The sequence below is a fragment of the Gekko japonicus genome, unplaced genomic scaffold, assembly GCF_001447785.1.
Source record: "Gekko japonicus isolate JY-2015 unplaced genomic scaffold, Gekko_japonicus_V1.1 scaffold102, whole genome shotgun sequence".
In the NCBI taxonomy this organism is placed as follows: domain Eukaryota; kingdom Metazoa; phylum Chordata; class Lepidosauria; order Squamata; family Gekkonidae; genus Gekko; species Gekko japonicus.
The window spans coordinates 965,307-984,745 of record NW_015172006.1 but is presented as its reverse complement, the minus strand read 5'-3'; the positions used below and the strand labels follow the sequence as shown (position 1 = coordinate 984,745).

General features: G+C 44.8%; 1 protein-coding gene across 1 annotated transcript in view; it reads left to right on the top strand.

Moving 5' to 3' along the window:
• Positions 1–19,439, top strand: part of CDK5RAP2 (CDK5 regulatory subunit associated protein 2) — a 204,707-nt gene that overhangs the window by 70,190 nt on the left and 115,078 nt on the right. The window contains exon 14 of the mRNA XM_015420167.1: positions 533–706. Within this exon, the coding sequence (XP_015275653.1) occupies positions 533–706 (174 nt within the window). The remainder of the gene's footprint in view (positions 1–532; positions 707–19,439) is intronic.

The following is a 19,439-nucleotide window of genomic DNA, read 5'->3' as shown; positions in this document are numbered from 1 at the left end:
TTGTCAGCAAGCTGCCATTGAGTGGTGTGCTCTATTCTACATGTCACCTTATGCGTCCCCCCCCCCCCCCCAATGTTTCTTCCTGAGTAGGTGTTTACTGTCTTTGCTTGCTACGCTGCGGAACTGCTCAAGGTCACACAGCTGGAGGTGGGAAGGAGTTATGGCGTTGCTTTGCTTATTATGTATTTGATGCCTGAGAACTGAACTTGTGTTTATGTTGTAGAACCGTTGGGTTCCCAAGGAATTGGGCGCTCGTTTTATCTACATTCCCGCCAGCGGGAATTGGGCTCATTGGCTCTAACCTGGTTCAAGTTCCTTTATTATGTTTCCCTATGAGACTTGTAGTCATTACTAACAATTCTTCTGTTCCCAATCTAACCATCGCTTTACAATAAATTCTACTTTGTTCATCAACCGTGGATTTATTTTGAATGCATGGGGAATCGGACACCTACTTTGTAGGATCATAAATTGTTTATTCATGATCCTTAACTTTACACACGTCGTCATGTGTCTTTTTTGTTTTTCTTAGAAACTAGATGGGATGGTTAAAGAAAAGGACAGGGAGCTTCAGGAATTGTTTGCGAAGTCTCAAAGTCTTTTAAATGATAAAGCCATTCTCCAGAGTCAGAGCGAGGGCTTGGCGAAGGAAGAGTGTGCTGCTGAGTCTCAACAGCCCCTGATCAAAACGTTCCAAGGATCTGAGGTAGGGTTTACTCCCTCTCTTTTCTTTTTACCTTTCCAAATGAAAACGACTATTGGAAATGTTGCCTTCACGCTGGTATTTGTGTGTTATAGTAAGGATAGCCAGGGGCTCTAAGCCAAGTGGGAGCTTCTCCTTTTTGAGGGAATGGCAGAGGTTGTTTTTGAGCATCCCATCCTCATGAGAGGCTTGAGCCTATACTGGTTGCACATCCATCCTCGCAGCTGATCATGGCGATAATGGGACCCCAAGGGACTTTGCAGCTGGGCACAGCTGAGCACACCTGGCTTGAAGGGTAAGGAAATGTCCTGGGAGGAAGTGAAGCTGTATTTTCCATGGATGTGATTAGCACTAAATCAGAACTTCAGGTGCTGTAACTTGATTTCTGATCCTTCATCAGACTCTCCAGTGACCACGAGGACTGTAAACTGGCTTTAGTTGTAAACAGGGCTGATTTTTAGAAGGTTCCTACTTGAGATTCCATCTACCACGTGCACAGAGGTATGGGTTATGTAAACAAATAGTTCCACCAGTGAAGGAAACAAGGTTACTTTTGGTAGATTGGTGGAAATGAACGGTACAAGAGACACTGAAATACGTTTTGGGATGCGGTAGATTGGACTGAAGAGTGGTGAGGATGGAGGATGGATAAGCTGTAGTTAGATCCTAGGCAAGAGAGGAGGCAGCAGCTAGATGACTAAGGAGGGTGGATGGCCAAGAGCTGCAGCCCGCTGAGGGGCAAGGAGCAATTAGAAGCTTGGGGGGATTTATCGTGACAGTAGCTCAGAATGTCCTTCATTATCACAGCTGGGTTGGGATCAAGAGTTTTAGCATTACAATTACAGTTGCCAGTTCCAGAGCCAGCCTGTTGTCTTCAGCAAAGACACCACTTTGAATACGATCCTTGGAAATTGTCTTCCCTGTGTTTTTGTGGGTGTGTGATTAATCTGCAGCCTGTCTGTCAGGTCTCATATTGCCCATGTATACGAACTGAGAAGCAACTATGGAGTGTTGGCTGTGATGGGAAAGGGATTTTGCCCCAGTTCCAGAACTGGTAGTGAATGAATGCTACCTACAAGCCAGATGGGGGAGGTTTTCTTTGTCAGTGTTTGGTGTTTGCTTTGGGTGAAGATTCTCGGGGTTAGGCAAATGTGTAGCCTGCCGTATACTTCCTTTGAATCCTTCCCTTGTTCCAGTATTGAGTCTACTGTATGCAGGGCTTCTTCTTCTTCTTCTTTTTGAAAAAGGGGTGCTGGAACTCTCAAGAGGGAAATGATGTTTTCAACCTGTATACCGAAAACTCATGAACTTTTAAACATTTTAAAAGAATTTTGTTGAAGAGGTTCTGGAACTCCGTTCTGGCACATTCTCCCAGGGAAAAAAAATCCCTAACTGTATGTGCCTTGATGTGGCTAGCCCAGGCTTAGTGGGGTCGATCTTAGTCAGTATTCGGAAGGGAGACCACCAAAGAATACCAGGGTCATGACATGGAGGCAGGCAACGGCAAACCCACCTCTGAGCACCTCTTGCCTTGAAAACCCTACGGGGGACGCCATAAGTCAGTTGTGACTTGGGCAAACAAAAAAATTGCTTGTCTGGTTCTGCCCTAAGGTGAACGATGGGAGCAGCTGTGTCTTGGAAGGGAGAACACATGGCAGGTTCTACACCCAAACAAAGCTTTCAGCACTTGATTTGGGCATCAGGAAGGGGGAGCACTGTTGAGAGTGGGAGGAGAGTGGGAGGATGAAGGTGAGAACCAGCTTGTCTGGTTCTGCCCTAAGGTGAACAATGGGAGCAGCTGTGTCTTGGAAGGGAGAACACATGGCAGGTTCTACACCCAAACAAAACTTTCAGCACTTGATTTGGGCATCAGGAAGGGGAAGCACTGTTGAGAGTGGGAGGATGAAGGTGAGAACCAGGCAGGAGTCCTCTGTGTGTGTGCTCATACACACGCACAGACCAGTGAGACGAGGAGAAGTGAATTGTGCAGAATGCACTAATGTGCTCTGTTGAGATATACCAGTGTTCTGTAGTGGTTACAGTGTAGGACTAGGGAGTTCTGGATTCAAAATCCTGGTCAGTTATGAAGCTCACTGGGTAACGCTGGCCTCTGTCTCTTTCCTTCCCTCCCGAATCTACTTTACTGGTTGGCTGTAAGGGTAAAATGGAGGGGAAAAGATCGGTGTATGCTTGCCTGAAATCTTGGGAGAAAGAGTGGGTAGGAACGTGATGGATAATAAATAGAATGTGGTGAATAATAGAGGGGTGGGAATGCTGTAGGACTGTCCTGTGCTTTACCTTGCTGCAAAGTGCATTTTGATCTGAAATGCAGGATTAAAAATATAATAAATGTAAAGTGCGACGTCTGGAGAAGAAGAGCAAAATGAGGGTTTCCACCCATGGGCCCTGTCCCCTTGCCAGTGGAGCTCATAGCAGTTGTGAACCCACCACTGCAAATTCCTATGTTCAATCCTGAGATTTCCCATAGTATTCCACAAGGTTTGGCAAACCTGTTGCTTGAGATGAAATCCTGCCCAGGGTTCTTCTGTCCGTGCCTGTGTTCTCAGTTCCATTTCACTGATGCAAAACAGACGTGTTTCCACCTTTGAAAGAATGCAGTCCGGGACAGAAAAGTCTCACCTTCAATTATCCAAATCCAAAATAAATGCACTGGACTTTTTTTAAAAAAGAAGTTGACTCTTCTGATCTCCCAACCTGGTGGGAGGGTGGTTGCAATGTTTAAACGATGGCTGCTGTGGCAAATGATGCTGTTGACAGTAATGACATGCCCTCATCTGCTAATCACACCCTGTTGTCTCATGCTTCAGTTCCTGGGTGATGGAGACAAATAGGTAATCACAGCCCATTCTCCGCAGGGCTCGACCAGCATCTAAGATCCACACCACCTCTTCAAGACCCCCACTGGCATATTAATAAATACCTCTCCAGTCACAATGCCTTCTGATAGGTTTCCTTGACCTGTCTGGAGTCCCAGTGGCAGCACTGAACCCCCAGCAGTTGCGCAGCCAGGATCTGGGCTTCTCTTCTTGTAAGGTTTATCCTTAAAGCTATTTGCCTAAATTGAAACATGCATCACATTATCCAGCCCAGATCTACTTTTTAAAAAACAGTATAGCCTTTTGCAGTTAAATCTCTTTGAACACCTAGAATGGATGTCTGCCAAATACACGGGCAGAGTTTAAGAAACTGAATTCTACAAGTAAATCAGTCCAGGGGGCTTGTTTTTTGGGTCAGGTGTGCACTAGAGCAGCACAGCATATTGTTGCAAGGCATGCAATTCCCTGCACTTGTACCCAGCCATCTGCAAAGCAGACAGAGGGAATAATGAGAGACTAAACACAGGCTAGCATCTTTTGCTTTGCTCTGGTCCCAATCCTGTGGCCTTCTGCTTCTCTGTTACTTTAATCACCGAGGGATGGGTTGTAGAAAAGAGCAAGAGTCCAGCAGTGCCTTAAAGACTAACAAAAATTTGTGGCAGGGTATGAGCTTTTGTGAGTCACTGCTCAATTCATATGCCTGAAGTATCTGAAGAAGTGAGCAGTGACTCACGAAAGCTCCTACCCTGCCACAAATTTTGTTAGTCTTTAAGGTGCTACTGGACTCTCTTGCTCTTTTCTGCTGCTACAGGAAGACTAACAGGGCTACCCATCTTGATCTAGCTATAGGGGATGGGTATACATGCGATCTCCTGGTCCCAAGAAGGCACGCAATGGAAAGGGTTGCTTGGGAGCATTTCCCCCACTTCTGTTAAGGATATTCTCCTTTGCTTTGGTTTGGGAACATGCAAGTCACGCCTGTTGTCTCAGGTGAGGTCCCTACAGTCTGTTCTTTTGTGTGTCTGCAAGTTGGCTTCATCCCAGCATCACTGTGGTGTGATGGTTAGAGGGTCAGGCTCAAAGCTGGGAGACCCCTTTGCTCTCATTGGGTGACCTTGGGCAAGTCATTCTGTCTGTCTGAGTTTGACCAACCTCCCAGATTTATTTATTTTTTTGAGTTGGTGGGAAATGCAATGAATGCTCCCCCATGGAGGAAGAGAAGGCTGAAAGGTTTTATAATGCTGCCTTTTGTCATTTTACAGTAATAGCCATTTTTGTTTACCACCCTGGCTGTCAATTTTATGGGTGGAAGGGTAGGATATAAATAATCTAATACAATAATGAAAGGGTACAAAATAAATAAATCATAATAGCAGCGCAGTTATCGTGCAGACCCCTGCTGCCAGGCCTGGAAAACAAACTCGATGCCTATTTGTTTCTATTTAGAAAACAGAATACCCCACATTTCTTCCAAAATCAATTAGCACCCAAGGCGGTTTCTTATTTCTTTGAAACCGCTTTCGGCTAAATTAGCTTCCAAGGGGCCTTCTACCATCTGTGTTGAAACAATAAAACATCATCAATAAACAAATCAGACAACCAGCTATAAAACCTTGAAATACTAGAAATAATTGTGGCAATAAAGCTGCAATAGAAAGAATAAAACAGGAGCCTTGATGAACAGTCAAAAAGCCAAGAATAAAGAGCAGTAGCCTATAAATGGTCCAAAGGCCAGCGGAGCCTTAAGAGATGTTAAAAGGCCAAAACAGCATGCAAGCCCATTAGTTAAGAGTGTGTGAACCATCTCTCTGCCAAAGGCCTGGCATACAAAATTCTCCATCCATAAAACCAGTAATTTAAAATGAACTGTTAAAAACAGACAATTAAAACTAGCAAACAGTAGTAGCCACATTAAAATTCAGTGCAGCATTAAAACCTTAGGTGGAATGGGTCATTAGCAGCATAAAACAGCATCCAGCAAACCCATGACCACTTGCTTACTCCCACATGTGCAAAGATGTAAAAACGCCTTAACTAGAAGTGAAGGGGCCAGCGAGCGTTTTTGTAGGAGAGCTTTCCTGGGCATGTTATTTTTTTAAAACCCCCTTTGTTAGCTGTTGAGATCTGAGCAATTCTTTTGCTCTCATTCCCTTTACCCAAATGTGAGCCTCTTCCACCTGGTCCTGATCCAGGCAAGTGTATGCAGAAGTGCCACCAATGCCTCTGTTGCCATGTGCCCCTGCAGTGGCTGGACCTATGGAAAAGCAAGAGTCTACTTTTTGTGGCCTCTTCTTTACTGAGCTGGTCAGCCTTTCCTGGACTGTACCATTTCAGACTGCAGGTGGGTTCCCTTGTGACAGAATGTGCCTCCATACCTCCCTGTTCTCTGCACATAGAAAACTAGCAATGTCAGCAAGAAGGATGACTCTGCCCCCTGGCATGTTTGATTGTTTTCTATGTGCAGAAATTTTTACTTTGTAGTGAGGCTCGTTTCATCTTTTGAGCTTCCAGCAGTGCAAAGAAAATGATAAAACTCAGATCCACAATGGGAACTGGTGCAAAAATGAAATGGTCGTTACTGGAGGCCTAGTGGAGAAAGAGGTAGCAGTATAGAAACTCGTAGACTTTGCCTGCTGGGCTACGTGGTGTGCAGATGCCCCTCTTTCTATATGCACCTCTGTGCTTGAAATCCTTCCACAGCCTTTAAAAACCTTGGGGTTATTTTTAAAATGTGCAGTCGCAGGACAAGGAAAGTGCACTTGAGAAAAAGGGGCAATCAGATAAGGCGAAAATAAGAAGGGGGTCGAGGGGCAGTGTGACGACCCCTTATCTGGGGAGGTCTGGTTTCATTTTAAAGTGTTCTTTTTATTTTGTTCAACTGGGTAGGTTAGGCTGCCACCAGGAAATTTTAGGCTTTCCAAACCTTTATACTTTCTTTTGGCTATCACTGGATAGGTAGGTCGAGTTTTTAAGTCTCATGAGGGTCTATGTGTTTCCTGAGAAATTATTTCTTTCAGAGCTTGCAGACTTAAATAAAAGAAGATTTATTGAAACAGTTCATAAATAAAAGTGTAGAACAATGTAACCAGTAATGTGAATAATTTTAACAATTTCGTTGTGTCTCACACAAGATCTGCTCCCTTTCTGACAGGGATTTTTCAAGTAACTTTGTAACTCATTACTCAGGGTCATATACGTTTCCTTTTTCACTCCAGTCTGTCACTCAGACTTTCATTTAACTTTTGTTTCCTTATACATTCAACTTTTCATATCACACACAAGACTGTCTCTCTTCCTCAGACCTCAGAACGAACTAACATCAACTGTCTTTATCAACTGTCAAACCTCTAACTGTCACTCCTGAAGGACATACCCATTCATCCACTCAGAAACCCTTTCTAAAACCCCTCCCCCTCTCTGTCAATCACCAATCACACCACACTTGTCTCTTCAAGCACTCTAGTCCATCACACAGCCATGCAACCAAACTTTTAAAGAGACACACACACATATAAAACAAGGAATCATTACAGGCAGTGTTAGGGAAGTAGCCTAGACTGCCCAGCGATCCAAAAGATGAATGTTTTGTGTAACTTGGCAGGAGCATAAATAAAAAGAAGATCCAGACAAGCAAAATGCCGAAGGGGAAGTGGGTTTTAGCCACTGGTGAAGGTTTGGGAAGTAGTGGCATGCAGTAACTTTTTATGAAAAGGACATTTACTTTTTGTATTGAGCCAGCCACTTCAATCTCAGTCAAACAAGCCTAGATTTGATAGTGTGAGATGTGCATGTGAATGCCAACCTGGTAACTTCACATCAGAGCCTCCCATTGAAACCTTTTATTTCAAGTAGGGCAACTTTCAGGTTTCGGTCTGAAGGAGATTAGCAGGTAGGAGGGGCTCGCACACCCAAATGTTCCTCCACACAAAACAATTCTTTCTCTGTAGAAGAGTAGCCTGTCAGAGGAAAGCAAGTAGGCTCTTTAAAGACAAAGCCCCATAGATTTTTATATTGAACACAGCCACGAAAATCTTTTGCCAGTCTGATGTCGTTGGCACCCTGTACATGTTTCTTTTAAATGACTTAGGAAGGTAATTCTGTGCAACCAGGAGGAGTGGAGCTCCATGAATACAGCCGGGGTGTTTAATTTGCTGCAGTCCAAGAATTATAGGCGGTGCGCCAAAGTTATTGATGTGGTCAGAGCTTTGCAGCTGATATGTCTCAAGGTTGGAAATTGATGCCGTTGTTTGCCGTTGCCGTGCTGCTGACGTGCTGCAGCTATTGAAATTGATGTAGTGTGCCAGTTGTTGCTGAGTCATCTCAACTGTTCAGACTTATGGGGGTGACATTTTTTCTTCTTCTAAGCATGCCCTGTCTTTTAAAACTGCCATCAGCAGATTGCAGTGAGCCTATCAAAGCTGATTGATGTTGGGAACACACTTGTCAGAGTTTACTTCTTCAGGCGAGGGCATTTTTGGAAAAGCGGTTGTGTTTTTGTGATTGCTTTTCCCTCCATCCCTGTTGCTCACTGATTGCCTTGTATGTAAGCTTTATTTTGGTTAAGAATACTTAATGGGGTTTCTAACACAGGATATCTTTTTGATGGGTGATTATGGATGAGCGCAGCAGGTTGGTGGCAGAGATTATGCTTTGAGTGCACAGGGCCTCAGGTTTGATGCCCGGCATCTCTGCTTAAAGAATCTCAAGTAGCAGATGGTGGGAAAGATCCTTCTCTGCCTAGGCCTGAGGAGACAGCACTGGGTTAGATGGATGAAAGAAGTGACTCGATAATAGAAAGCGTGCTTAGCATGCAGAATGGCCTAGGTTCAGTCTTCAGTACCTCCAGTTAAAGGATCTCAAGGAGCAAGTGATTGGAAAGACTTTTCTTTACCTGAGGACCTGGAGAGTCAGTGTAGGTCAGTACTCATTCAGTGCCTCAAGAACCACATGTGGCTCTTTCTCATGCCACCTGTAGCTCTTCTGAACATTGTTCCCCAACGTGGCACCTTCAGGCAAGGTCCTTGCCAGGTGGGGTGTTTGGCAGGTGTTTCCCACATTGAAATAACCACCAGAAGAAGAGTTAGATTGTGAGCCCCCTTGAGGTGCAGTCCTCATGCTGGGGGTGGAAGTAATGTTGCTGTTTTGGTTGATGAGAACTGCAAATGTGGCTCTCTGAGTCATGGAGTAAGTAGTGCTGGTACAGGCAATGTTGAGCTAGATGGTCTAGTGATATGACACAGTGTAAGGCAGCATGATACCTTCACATAGTCATTTCTCGTTCGAATTGCGAATGTCCTGTTTTCGAACAGATGTGGTCATGTGTGTTGTTGATCCACCAACTGCCATCTTCACTGTTCATCCATGCTCTTCTGCCAGGTATCAGGAGCTGCTGGGGGTCTGAGCACTGCTTCCCCTATGGTGAGCCACTGGGGTTACACATCAGAGCATTCCATGGGCTCTGGACTGACTCTTCCCATCTAGGCTGGCCATTGGCTCCATTGCATGCAGGAGAACTGCAAAGGCTTCTTGCTTAAGATAGGGCTTTGTCAGGACAATAGCAATCATTATTGTTCTGGCTTTGACTTTTGGAGTGATCCAGAGCTCGGATTCTTGGCTTTTAACTCCTGGAGTCTGATTTCTTTCACCTGACCTGACTCACTTGACAACTCAGCTCTGACACTGTGGGCTTGCTTGTGTTAGCAGAATGAGAACTTCAAACAGAGTGAGAACTTCTTCAAACACACATAATGCAGATCAGCATGATGTAGAAGTTTAAACACACACATACACACATGTAAACATCTTTTGTGGAAGCAGATTTGCAGACAAATTTCCTAAAGTAGTGTATCACTTCTGCCAGGGAAGTGCACAAAGATGAAACACGCCAGCTTCATTCTTCCCCACTTCCCCTAGAAAAGTTTGGCATAAAGAATTACCTACATGTTGGGACTGGTCTAGCGCAGTCTTGGGCTGACTTTGATTCTCCATTATCTAATTTTTTATTAGAATCCCCAGGTTTTACCAGTTGAATTTGCAAAGCAGATGTGTGTCCTAAGAATCACTTTCCAGTTAAGGCATATCAAATGTGTATTAAGTGATACTGAGTATGCATGCTTGCATAAGCATATCCCATGTGGCTTGATGTATCAGACGAATGGCCAACCCATCTAGCATTCTTTACTAGAATACCAGCAAGCCAGCAGAAGCTAGTATTCCAGCATGAATTGACCAGTGGTCTACCACAGAACCATGATTGACCCTTTTGTTCATCGGTGATCTGGACCCAGACAGACCATGTAGGATCTTTGATCATAAAAGGCAGCCTTTCAATTTGTTTGTTGGCTCGTAGTCAAATGGCTATCTTGCTCACCGGGTTTTTGGATGCGATGCTTATGGTTCCCTAAAACCATCTTGGACACTTGTTGCTATGGGCCAGGTATCCTGCCTGCCCAATGCTAACTGGGCAGAGTGGACTTTGACTCCTGAATGTCTTCAGCCTAACATAGTAACATCTGGTAACTTTGAACCAATGCTTTACTGTGTAGTTAGCCTCTTGAAATTTAGCTTTGTTATTTTGCCTCACTGTTCTTGTTCTATTTTAAATATTATTGCATCAAATGGCTATCTTGCTCACTGGGTTTTTGGATGCGATGCTTACTTTTAATAAATTCCGTTTAATCACATTTTGTGATGTTTTGTTCTTCAGGTGGCTTCAATCTAATTCCAGTTCCCAGACCTAAGTGCCCACCTACCAGGTTAATTGTTTTTGGGAAACTCACTCTGTAGGTGGCCTACCTTGCAGGACTGACTTTCCTGTTTAATCCCAGAAAGGTTGGATGCTTGTCCTCGGCTTCTGGCTGGTGGCAGCTACCGGACCGGTGTGTGTGTGTGTGTGTATTCACATCCCAGGGCTTTGTAAACATGAGTACTGCTTGCCCTTACCAGCAATCCCTTGGACTAGGGGTTGTTGACACCAGCTGCCTCTCACTATTTTAGGCTCCTTATGGGAAACCTTCAGATAAATCTTTCTAGATCTGGTTCAATATGTCAAAATTTTGAATGCTTCATTAGCTGCCTCTGCATAACAGCCTGTGTGGGCTATGTATCTTCCTTTATTCTTTGAAATTCATTGGGGAATTGTTTAGAATAATTCACTCCTACGCCTTCCATAGGAGAAATAGTAATGGTATGCCGAGAAGCCTGATGATGTTACTTCTAATGGCCTTGGTTTGTTGATGTGTCAGATACTGCAAGGCACAAAAAACAAAGTTCTAGAAATACAGCAACAGGACAGAAAGAACCAAAGGCACCCATTCCAGTCCCCAGCTTTGAGGCACAGGACCCAACATCTCCAGCCATACCAGCAATGGCAAACTGACTCACCACCTTCTCTAATATGCTAGCACATACCATGTGCAAGCATTGTCTTACTGTCACTTACATTGGTTATACACTGTCTGTATGGAAGAGAATAAATTGACAAAAATCTGACATTTTGAAAATGCTCAAGTGTGGAGCAGCGCTTTAACTTTTTGAACACTCAGTGATAGCGTTAAAGTAAAGTTGCTGTGCTTTAGTACAGATCTCCCCAACCTTGTTAAGCTTGTGAGTACTTCAGGAATTTTGAGAAAAAACAGTGGGTGCCACCGCAAAATGGTGACCATGAGTAATGGAGCCAATCATAGAAAGTTGCCATGGGGACTGGCCAATCACAAAATAGGAGGCAATTCCACAAAATGCTGAAAAAGATTCCAAGCCAAGCATCCCCCTAAGGTGGTGGCAGTTGTTTCAAAATAGGTGGCCCCTGCAGAGGCAAAGGTGATGGCTCCCGGGCTCTTCTGAATCACCTCCTACTCCAAGGAAGTGGAGGAAAGCTGTGACTGGCTCTTTGCTTTGGGAATGAGATGTTTTGGGGAAGAAGCAGTAGCTGGGCACCAGGGCATTGGTAAGTTCCATGAATGCCCACTGGTGCCATGTTGGGGATCGCTCTTAGCAGAACAATTTCAAAGTGAGTCTTCAGTGAAAATTGCTTGCTTGGAATTCATGCATAGATTTGAAATGAAACTTCAGCTCAATGGCAATTGGGGTTAGCTCACTGCAGAATGTAATTGTCCTCCCTGCCAAGTTTATATACACTATTCATCTTAGTTTGCAATTCATCAGTGGTTTGAAGTGGTCCACATCCACTCTGATTGGATTGTTTACTCTTTGGACAGGATCTTGCTTTGTTTGTGCTGTGCTTGTAATGTAACGTACCCGTGTTTCAGATTGCTTGGCCTCCCTTTGTAATAAGTCCCCCCTTGTTCCATTTGCACCTGTGTGCCTGTGCTCATATAGAATGTAGCAACTGAGGGTAACATTTCTTGCATTTGATGGAGTGGGCTCTGCCTCACGGAAGCTTATGACACAATAAATATGTTAGGGTTTTTTCCATTGCTGCAAGACTCTTTTGTTGTTTTGGCACTGAAGCCATGGTTTCTTACATGTAACAAATGGTTTCAGACAAATAAATGCTCACCGAGCTGATAAAGTCACCGCAGGGATCGTTTTAGCAAGCTGCTGGTTTGAATGCTGTGAGGTCGTAGGCACATGGTCACCTTAAAACCCATCGCTTTCTGGCTCATCCTCCATTTCACAGGATCTCCAGGAAATGGTACAGCTGGATGTGAGTCCAGTAGCACCTCAGAGGCCAACAAGATTTTGGCGGGTATGAGCTTATGGGGGTCCGAAGGGAGCTCTTGGAATCTTGTTGCTCTCTAAGGTGCTACTGGATTCAAATCAATCTGTTCTACTGCAGACTAGCATGGCTGCCCCCTGAAACTGCCTTCCAGGAGGCTGTGAGATAAATCTCATTGCTTCCCTGTGTGCACAAATGCAGAGGACTGTACCCCAACCAAACTGAAAATGGGAAGTCGTTCATCAGTAAGGATGGTGAATCAAACATATGTAGGGTTGCTTCTAGCCAACTTTTCTGCTGGTGCAAAAAGGAAAGGGGTGTGGCAGAACAGTCCTCCTTTTACCTGCAGGCCCTATTCCACCAAGCCCTCCACCTGGAGGGGCTTGTCTCTACCACTACCACTATCAAAAGTTATAACACATTTATTAAAAAGAAAATGCCCCAAAGCATACTCTTAGCGCAGTACTGGATTGAGCAAGGGATTCAAAAGGAAAGAATAAAATGCAGTTCCTCTGTCCCTCCCTCTTTACATGTCGTAAAGGTAAAATGTAAAGGTTTCCCTTTCTCGAAAGACAGCCGAATCCGACTCTCCATTTCCAAGCTGAAGAGCCGGCACTATCCGAAGACATTAATGCCTTAGCAGATGTTAAATATAAGGCAGGTTCCTTAGTTTAGAAAGTTACAGATGTTCTACAGGGTTTCTGTCACCTTGAAGCCTCTTTCAGGTGTGCAGGCCAGCACATGGCAATGGCTGCCTGCTCCAGACCTCAGGTAAGAGTTCTCTCTGTCTTGATGGAATCAGCACTCTCTCCTTCTCTCCCAGGAGTCTTATCTCTCTTCTTCCACTGACCAGATCAGGCCAGGTCAAAGAAGCTTTCCCTGAAATCTCCAGGAGTTTCATCCTGAAGTCTTCCTAGCACTTAATTCCTCCAAAACTCTGTTCCCTGCTAGGTATCATTTGTCCAGATTGAGGTGGGGGAAGCTGGACAATCTCATTGTCTTTAGCTAGACATATTAGAATTTCCAAAAGGTTGGCTGAAGCGAGGCCTCTAAAGCAATTGAATTGACTTCTCTGCCAAGAGAGAAAAACTTTTTAAAACTCCAGGGGAAGGTTTTGCTCAGTTCAGACTTCCAAAGAGAATGCATTTTTCCATAAGGAGCACCAAAAAAGGCAATGCTGAGGATGGTGGAACCTGCATGGGCAAAAGTTGTGTGGGGAAAGGGCTGTTAATAAGGATGGGAGAAGTGAGGCTGAGTGAAAATGCTGGTTGGATCCAAGCCATAATATCCAAATAATTTTAAATTAATATAAATACTTCTAATATACAATTTTGAGAAAATCCCAAACAATAGCTGATATACAAAATAATCAGTGGTCTTGGTTTTAATGGTTTTTAAGCCGTGTTTTTGATTATATATTTTCTGTTAGCCACCTTGGTGGCCCTGGTGAGGGCAGGAAGGTAGGGTATAAATCTTGTAAATAGATTATGTAGTAGTAATGTACAAATAATTTAAAAATGCAAATACCTAATTTGAAAATTACAAATAATCCCAAAACAATAGTTGATGAAATAAAATTCTAATAATAGTTTTGAGGCTAATCTAATCATTTTGTCTGTTACAGTCTCTTGGATGGTTGAACATTTTTGTGTTAGAGAATGGACAAATACATACATATACCATTATTGGTATGTTAACAATCACAGAATGAATAAAACATCTTATCCCTAATATGTAAAGTCGGGAATGGACGAATACTACATAAATGTTTTTGACTTATTAACCTTAATGAGTCAATCCTTCTGTTTGTTGCTTTTCCCTGAATGGAATTGCAAAAATCTGGCCCTTTTTGTCTGTTCATCTAAAGTTCTAATTCATGTTCTTGTGGTCTCCCATCTTTGCAACCTGCTCTTCTATGGCTTTCCATGGTTGTACTTTGTTCCTGTCCCCTGTATCCTGAGCTCTGCTTTAGTATTATTTATCTGTCTTACAGTTCAGACTATGTGCAGTAAAAGTAATGCGTGTCAGGGGAAAAAATACCCAGATGTCTCTTCAATGTCTTCATAGTCAACTGAAGCAAAAAAAGCACAGAGAAATGAACATGAACATGTTGCCCATATCTAGTTAAATTTAATGAAAGTGGTCAATATATGCCTTGGAAGGAACCCTCCAATGCTAAAGCCACCTGGTAGGCTGAATAATAAATAATCCTGGAGAAAGTTTACAATAAAGAAAGCAAAGAAATGTGGCTTCTGACAGCTTGGGGAATGGAATCGGCTGCCTTCCATTTTTGTGCTGGTCCTCATCCCACACTGACATCCTTATAGTTGATTGAAATGGACCATGTACTGGAACTCAGTAGAGATTTAGGAATGATATTTGTGAGGATATTAATTTTGAGTATCATTTGTATATAAGGCTGTGTTAAGACACATAATAACCATGCCTTGTAAACTGGTTGCATCGAACATGGGTTAGTTGTTATAGTTGAATGCTGACATTGGGGATGGCTAGATAGGTGGGAACACTATTTAACTAGGAGTCCTCACTAGGGGAAAAAGGTGCGGCTGAAGTGCGGCTTTTTTGAGCCGCATCAAAAGAGAAGCGCGGCGGCAGGATCAGACAGATCCCCTAAGCCGCCGCACAGTTGCTCCCCAGCATGATCAGATGCCGGGGGGGGGGGAAGCCACAGATCAGTGAGCGAGGCGAGTCCGCTGCACATGCGCAGATCTACAGGGCCTCCGTATGCTGCAGGGAGACGGGTGCATCAGCGATCAGATGCCGGCCCGTGCTGCGCATCAACAGGTAGGTAGTACTCTTTTGGTGCTACCTTTTTGCGGCGGGTTTTCGGCTGGAAGGGACGGATCGGGGACGGGTGCGCGCCGCTTCTCAGATGTTGCGGTATGATCGCGCCCGCTTGATGCGCCCTTGATCCGTCCCTCCCGCGGGGCAAATCTTCCTGTGTGGCCGGGGCCGTAAATTAACAAACCATAGTTTGTTGAGTAGCAGTTCCTTGTAGCCACCTGAATGCAGATATTATATAGATGTCCTTCCTGCTGGGAAATGGAGAAGAGGCAAGAAGCTGACAAACCAGGATTTGTTACTTACATTTTGTAGGCTAACCAAAATTTGATGCATAAGCCATGGTTTATCGTAATGTCTGAATGTAACCCAAGACTTCTAGGAACAAAATGGCTGACGGTTAAGATTTTTATAAATAAAACATTGTTTATAGTGGCTGAACTTTATGGGAGTAATGTATTTCCTCATTTATTTATTCATTTATACCCCACTTTTCTCCTCCAATGGGACCCAAAGTGCCTTGCAACCATCTCCTTCTATTTCATCCTCATAACCACCCTGTGAGTAGATTAGGCTGAGAGTGTGTGCATGACTGGCCCAAAGTCACTCAGCAAGCTTCCATGGCACTGTGAGGATTTGAATCTCCGAAATCCTCATCTGTGATGTCTATTGATGTGTGTGATATCAGTGGTCTAACTCAAAATGGGGAAAAGGCTAATCTTAACCCATCCGGGAGGCCTTTAGAGAAGCAGTCATTCTTAGCTCTTGCGGGAGGGAGTTTCATAGTGAGAGTGTACGTGTATTGCGAGGGGGGGACCACCAAGGAAGCCCATCTCTGGGTTTTTTACAAACTGAGCCCCAGCTAAGGCTGGTGAGTCACTCATGTTATTCCTTCCCCACCCCCCCATCTCAAGTCCTGGTACTGTGTGAATGCTGAACCCATTGCCTCCTTACTGAAATAAGCATCTCTGTACTGACCGGACAAGAGCAATTCATGCAAGAGTTGAATGCGACGATAAAGACCCCCTCCTTCTTGATTTTGTTGCCTTTCGTACTTGAAACATGGATGGCAAATCTCTGCATATCTTCTTTTCCAGTTCCAAATGTAGCAAGCTCTCTTTGCTTACCACCAGTACTCTCCATAGCCTTGCCTTCCTGTCTTCCTGTCCTAGTCTATGCCTGTTTGTCCCTTCCAGCCCTACCCCCCCCCCCCAGAGGTTTCCTGTAAATTTCACATATTCTCCTTTCTGCCTCTTAAGCCCTGGAACTTCATCTCAAGACAACCAAGATGGTGTCTTTCCTTCTTTTTTTTCATTCTTCAAATCCTGTCTAAAAAGCCATCTTTTCCATTAAACCTTTGGCTTTGCCCCAACTCAAATAAATGACACACACCTATGTTTACATCTCCCTCCCCCCCTGCACAGGACTCTCTCTTTCCCCATCTTTGTTGTGTCCCTGTCATGATCTGTGTTCTGAGTTCCTTTTGGCAGGGTCCTGTCAAGTGGCATTTCCCTCTCAGTGATGCTGTAAAAACACACCAGAGGCAGCCAGCTGAAACACTATAATGGAGGTGTCTAAAAGCTTGTGGTTGATTCTGTTTTGCTCTCACAAGCAAGGGAAAACAGTCAAGGATGCCACTAGAGATCATTTAAGAGCATAATTCTGTGTAAGAACAGCCCTTTTGGATCAGGCTGAAGATCACATCCCAAGTCCAGCCAGCTGCTTCTGGAAGACTGTAAACAGGCATAAAGGCAACAGTTTTCCCCTCCAGCAACTGGTATACTGCCTTTGAACATGGAGGTTCCATTTACCTGTTGTGGCTACTAGTTGTTATGGACCTCTCTTCCATGACTTTGTCTAACCCTCTTTTAAAGCTGTATCTAAGACAGTAGTTGTGTGGGCACTCCAGCAGCCTCCTTGCTGAGGTTGCTGGAGTGCCCATAGAAGAACATCAAGCTCTGTCTCCAATTTTGCTATTTCCCCCCGATTAAATCTGGAGACCCCCCAATTTGGGTAACATAGTCACCACTGCATCTGGTGGTAATCAGTTCCATGAAGCAAACACATGTAGGAAGTACTGGGTGGTTCTTAGTATTATGGAGGAGGGTGAAAAAAGTTCCATCAGGAATTCACAAAATCAGCCCTTAGCTCTGAGCTTCTGCCCACCACCCACAAGAGGGGGATAATAATACTGGCTGCCTTTGCAGGGATTGCAGCCAGATTGTGTCTGTAGAGTGCTATGGACCTTTCATCGCAGCATGCAAATAATTTACTTTCCCTTCTCCCTATCTGATTTCTCCACACCGTGCATAATTTTGTAAGGAGAGGCATTCTAGAGGGACTGTAGGAGGGGAAGCCAACAAGGAAGAGGGTTAACGGCAGTCTAGATGAGAGAAGCCCACAGTATGATGCCTCTGGAAAGGGCGCAGGATCTGCCGTAAGCAGATGACAAATTAAGCAAGCCCACCTGTGAGGAGGAGGACGTAGTGCTCAGACTAGAGCGCAGCCAGCTCCCTGTTTTGTGCCCTTTGGCAAGCTGGAGCTGTGCAAGTCACTCCGCTGAAATAATTCCCACCAAAGGAGTTTGTTTGAATATATGCAATATTTGCTATTAATAATTCCGAGTGTGTCAACAAACCTCAGGATTCTTTCCCCTCGTCTGGGCATGCCGGGGAGGGGGAGCGCACAATGCTATCTCAGACGGAGGAGGTGGCCGTGGCCTCCGGCAGTTTCTGCCTTACTGGAGATGTCTGACGCACACCTTGCGAGAGAGCGGCAGCTGAGCGGCGGCATTTCTCGCTTGGCAGACGGAGGCTGATGCCCTTCTATAGCAAGAAATAGCAAGCTTCCATGAATTCAGGCGCAGTTTTCTGCATAAGTAGTGTTAGTTTCAACAGCATATGGAGAACAAGGCTTTTCTCGGCCACCCTCGGTGGGATTGATTCAAGTGAGAATGAATGTTAGTGTAGCGGAAGACTGCTTTAGAGGTGAAGAGGAGGAGTCCCCAGAATCACTGGACCTCTGGGTGCTTTTGGAATTTTGGAAAAAAGGGTACTGAACACCACAACCAAAAGGCTGCCATGGGGAATAGTGGCAATCACAAAATGGCTGCCGTGGGACTGGATCCAGTCACAAAACTTCAGGCTGTTCAACTAAATGTTAAGAGGTCCAAAGCCAAGCATCCCCTTGTGGTGGAGGTAGCCCTTGCAGATATAAAAGTTTTGCCTCCTGGGCTCTTCTGAAAACTGCCTACTCCAGTGAAGAAGAGGAAAGCCAGGTTTGGCATAGGGGGAAAATCCAGGTTGGTGCCAGGAAGCACATTTATCTCCAGGCCAGTTTTGCTGGAGATCCTGGAGGTTTTTTGCCATCTTCTGGGCATGGAACGGGTCACTGGGGATGTGTGTGTGGGAGGGGAGGTATTTGTGACTTCCCTGCATTGTGCAGGGGGTTGGACTAGATCCCTTCCAACTCAGTAATTCTGTGATTCTACATCAGTCTTACCGTGATGGGGATCCCTGTTGTACGCAGCCATACTTAGCTATCACGTTTTTATCCTACCCTGTCCGTTTTAAAAGGACACAGATGGTTCTCCCTTCCATTTTATCTCCCAACAGCCCTGTGAGGTAGTTTAGGCTGAGAGATCGCTGCTGTGCTTCAATCGCTGCTGTGCTTCATGAACTAAGAGAGCCTTTCAACTCAGGTCTCCCCAGCAGCCCTAGTAAAGCCACACTGTTTCTTCTCCATCTACCTCATCCAGCTTCATGAGCTGAAAGTGCCTGGATGGTTTCCTCTGGCAGCAGCCATGTTTAGGATAGAGAATGATCTGGGCATTAATGCCAGTGAAGGAGGCGGAGCCATGTGAGTTTGGGTGTTGAGGTGTAACCTAAGAGACTGGGCCAAGGTGTCTGGTCCATCCCAGGCTAGTAAATGCCCCTCACCAAAAAAACAACAACACAACAACCCCAGTGGTGGTCTAACAATGTCAGGAATAATCAGCCAAGATCTTATCCAGCTCAAGGCATGCGCATAATCCTTGCACCTTGAAATAAATAGTGGTGAAGGAAAATGCTGCTTCTTTTGCTGTTTATTTTGATGGGCAGGAGGAGCTTCCAGTCAGTGGTGCCAGTTTGGTGTAGTGGTTAGGAGCATGGACTCTAATCTGGGAGAACCGGGATTGATTCCCCACTTCTCTACATGCAGCTGCTGGTCACTTGGGTCAGTCATAAGTTCCTTCAGAGCAGTTCTCGAAAGAGCTCTCTCAGCCTCACCTACCTCACAGAGTGTCTGTCGTGGGGAGAGGAAGGGAAAGGAGATTGTGAGCCGCTCTGAGATTCCTTTGGGTAGGGAAGGGCAGGGTATAAATGCAATCTCTTCTTCTTCTTCTCTTCTCCTGTGCAGTACGCCCTTTCTCCTGTTTGGC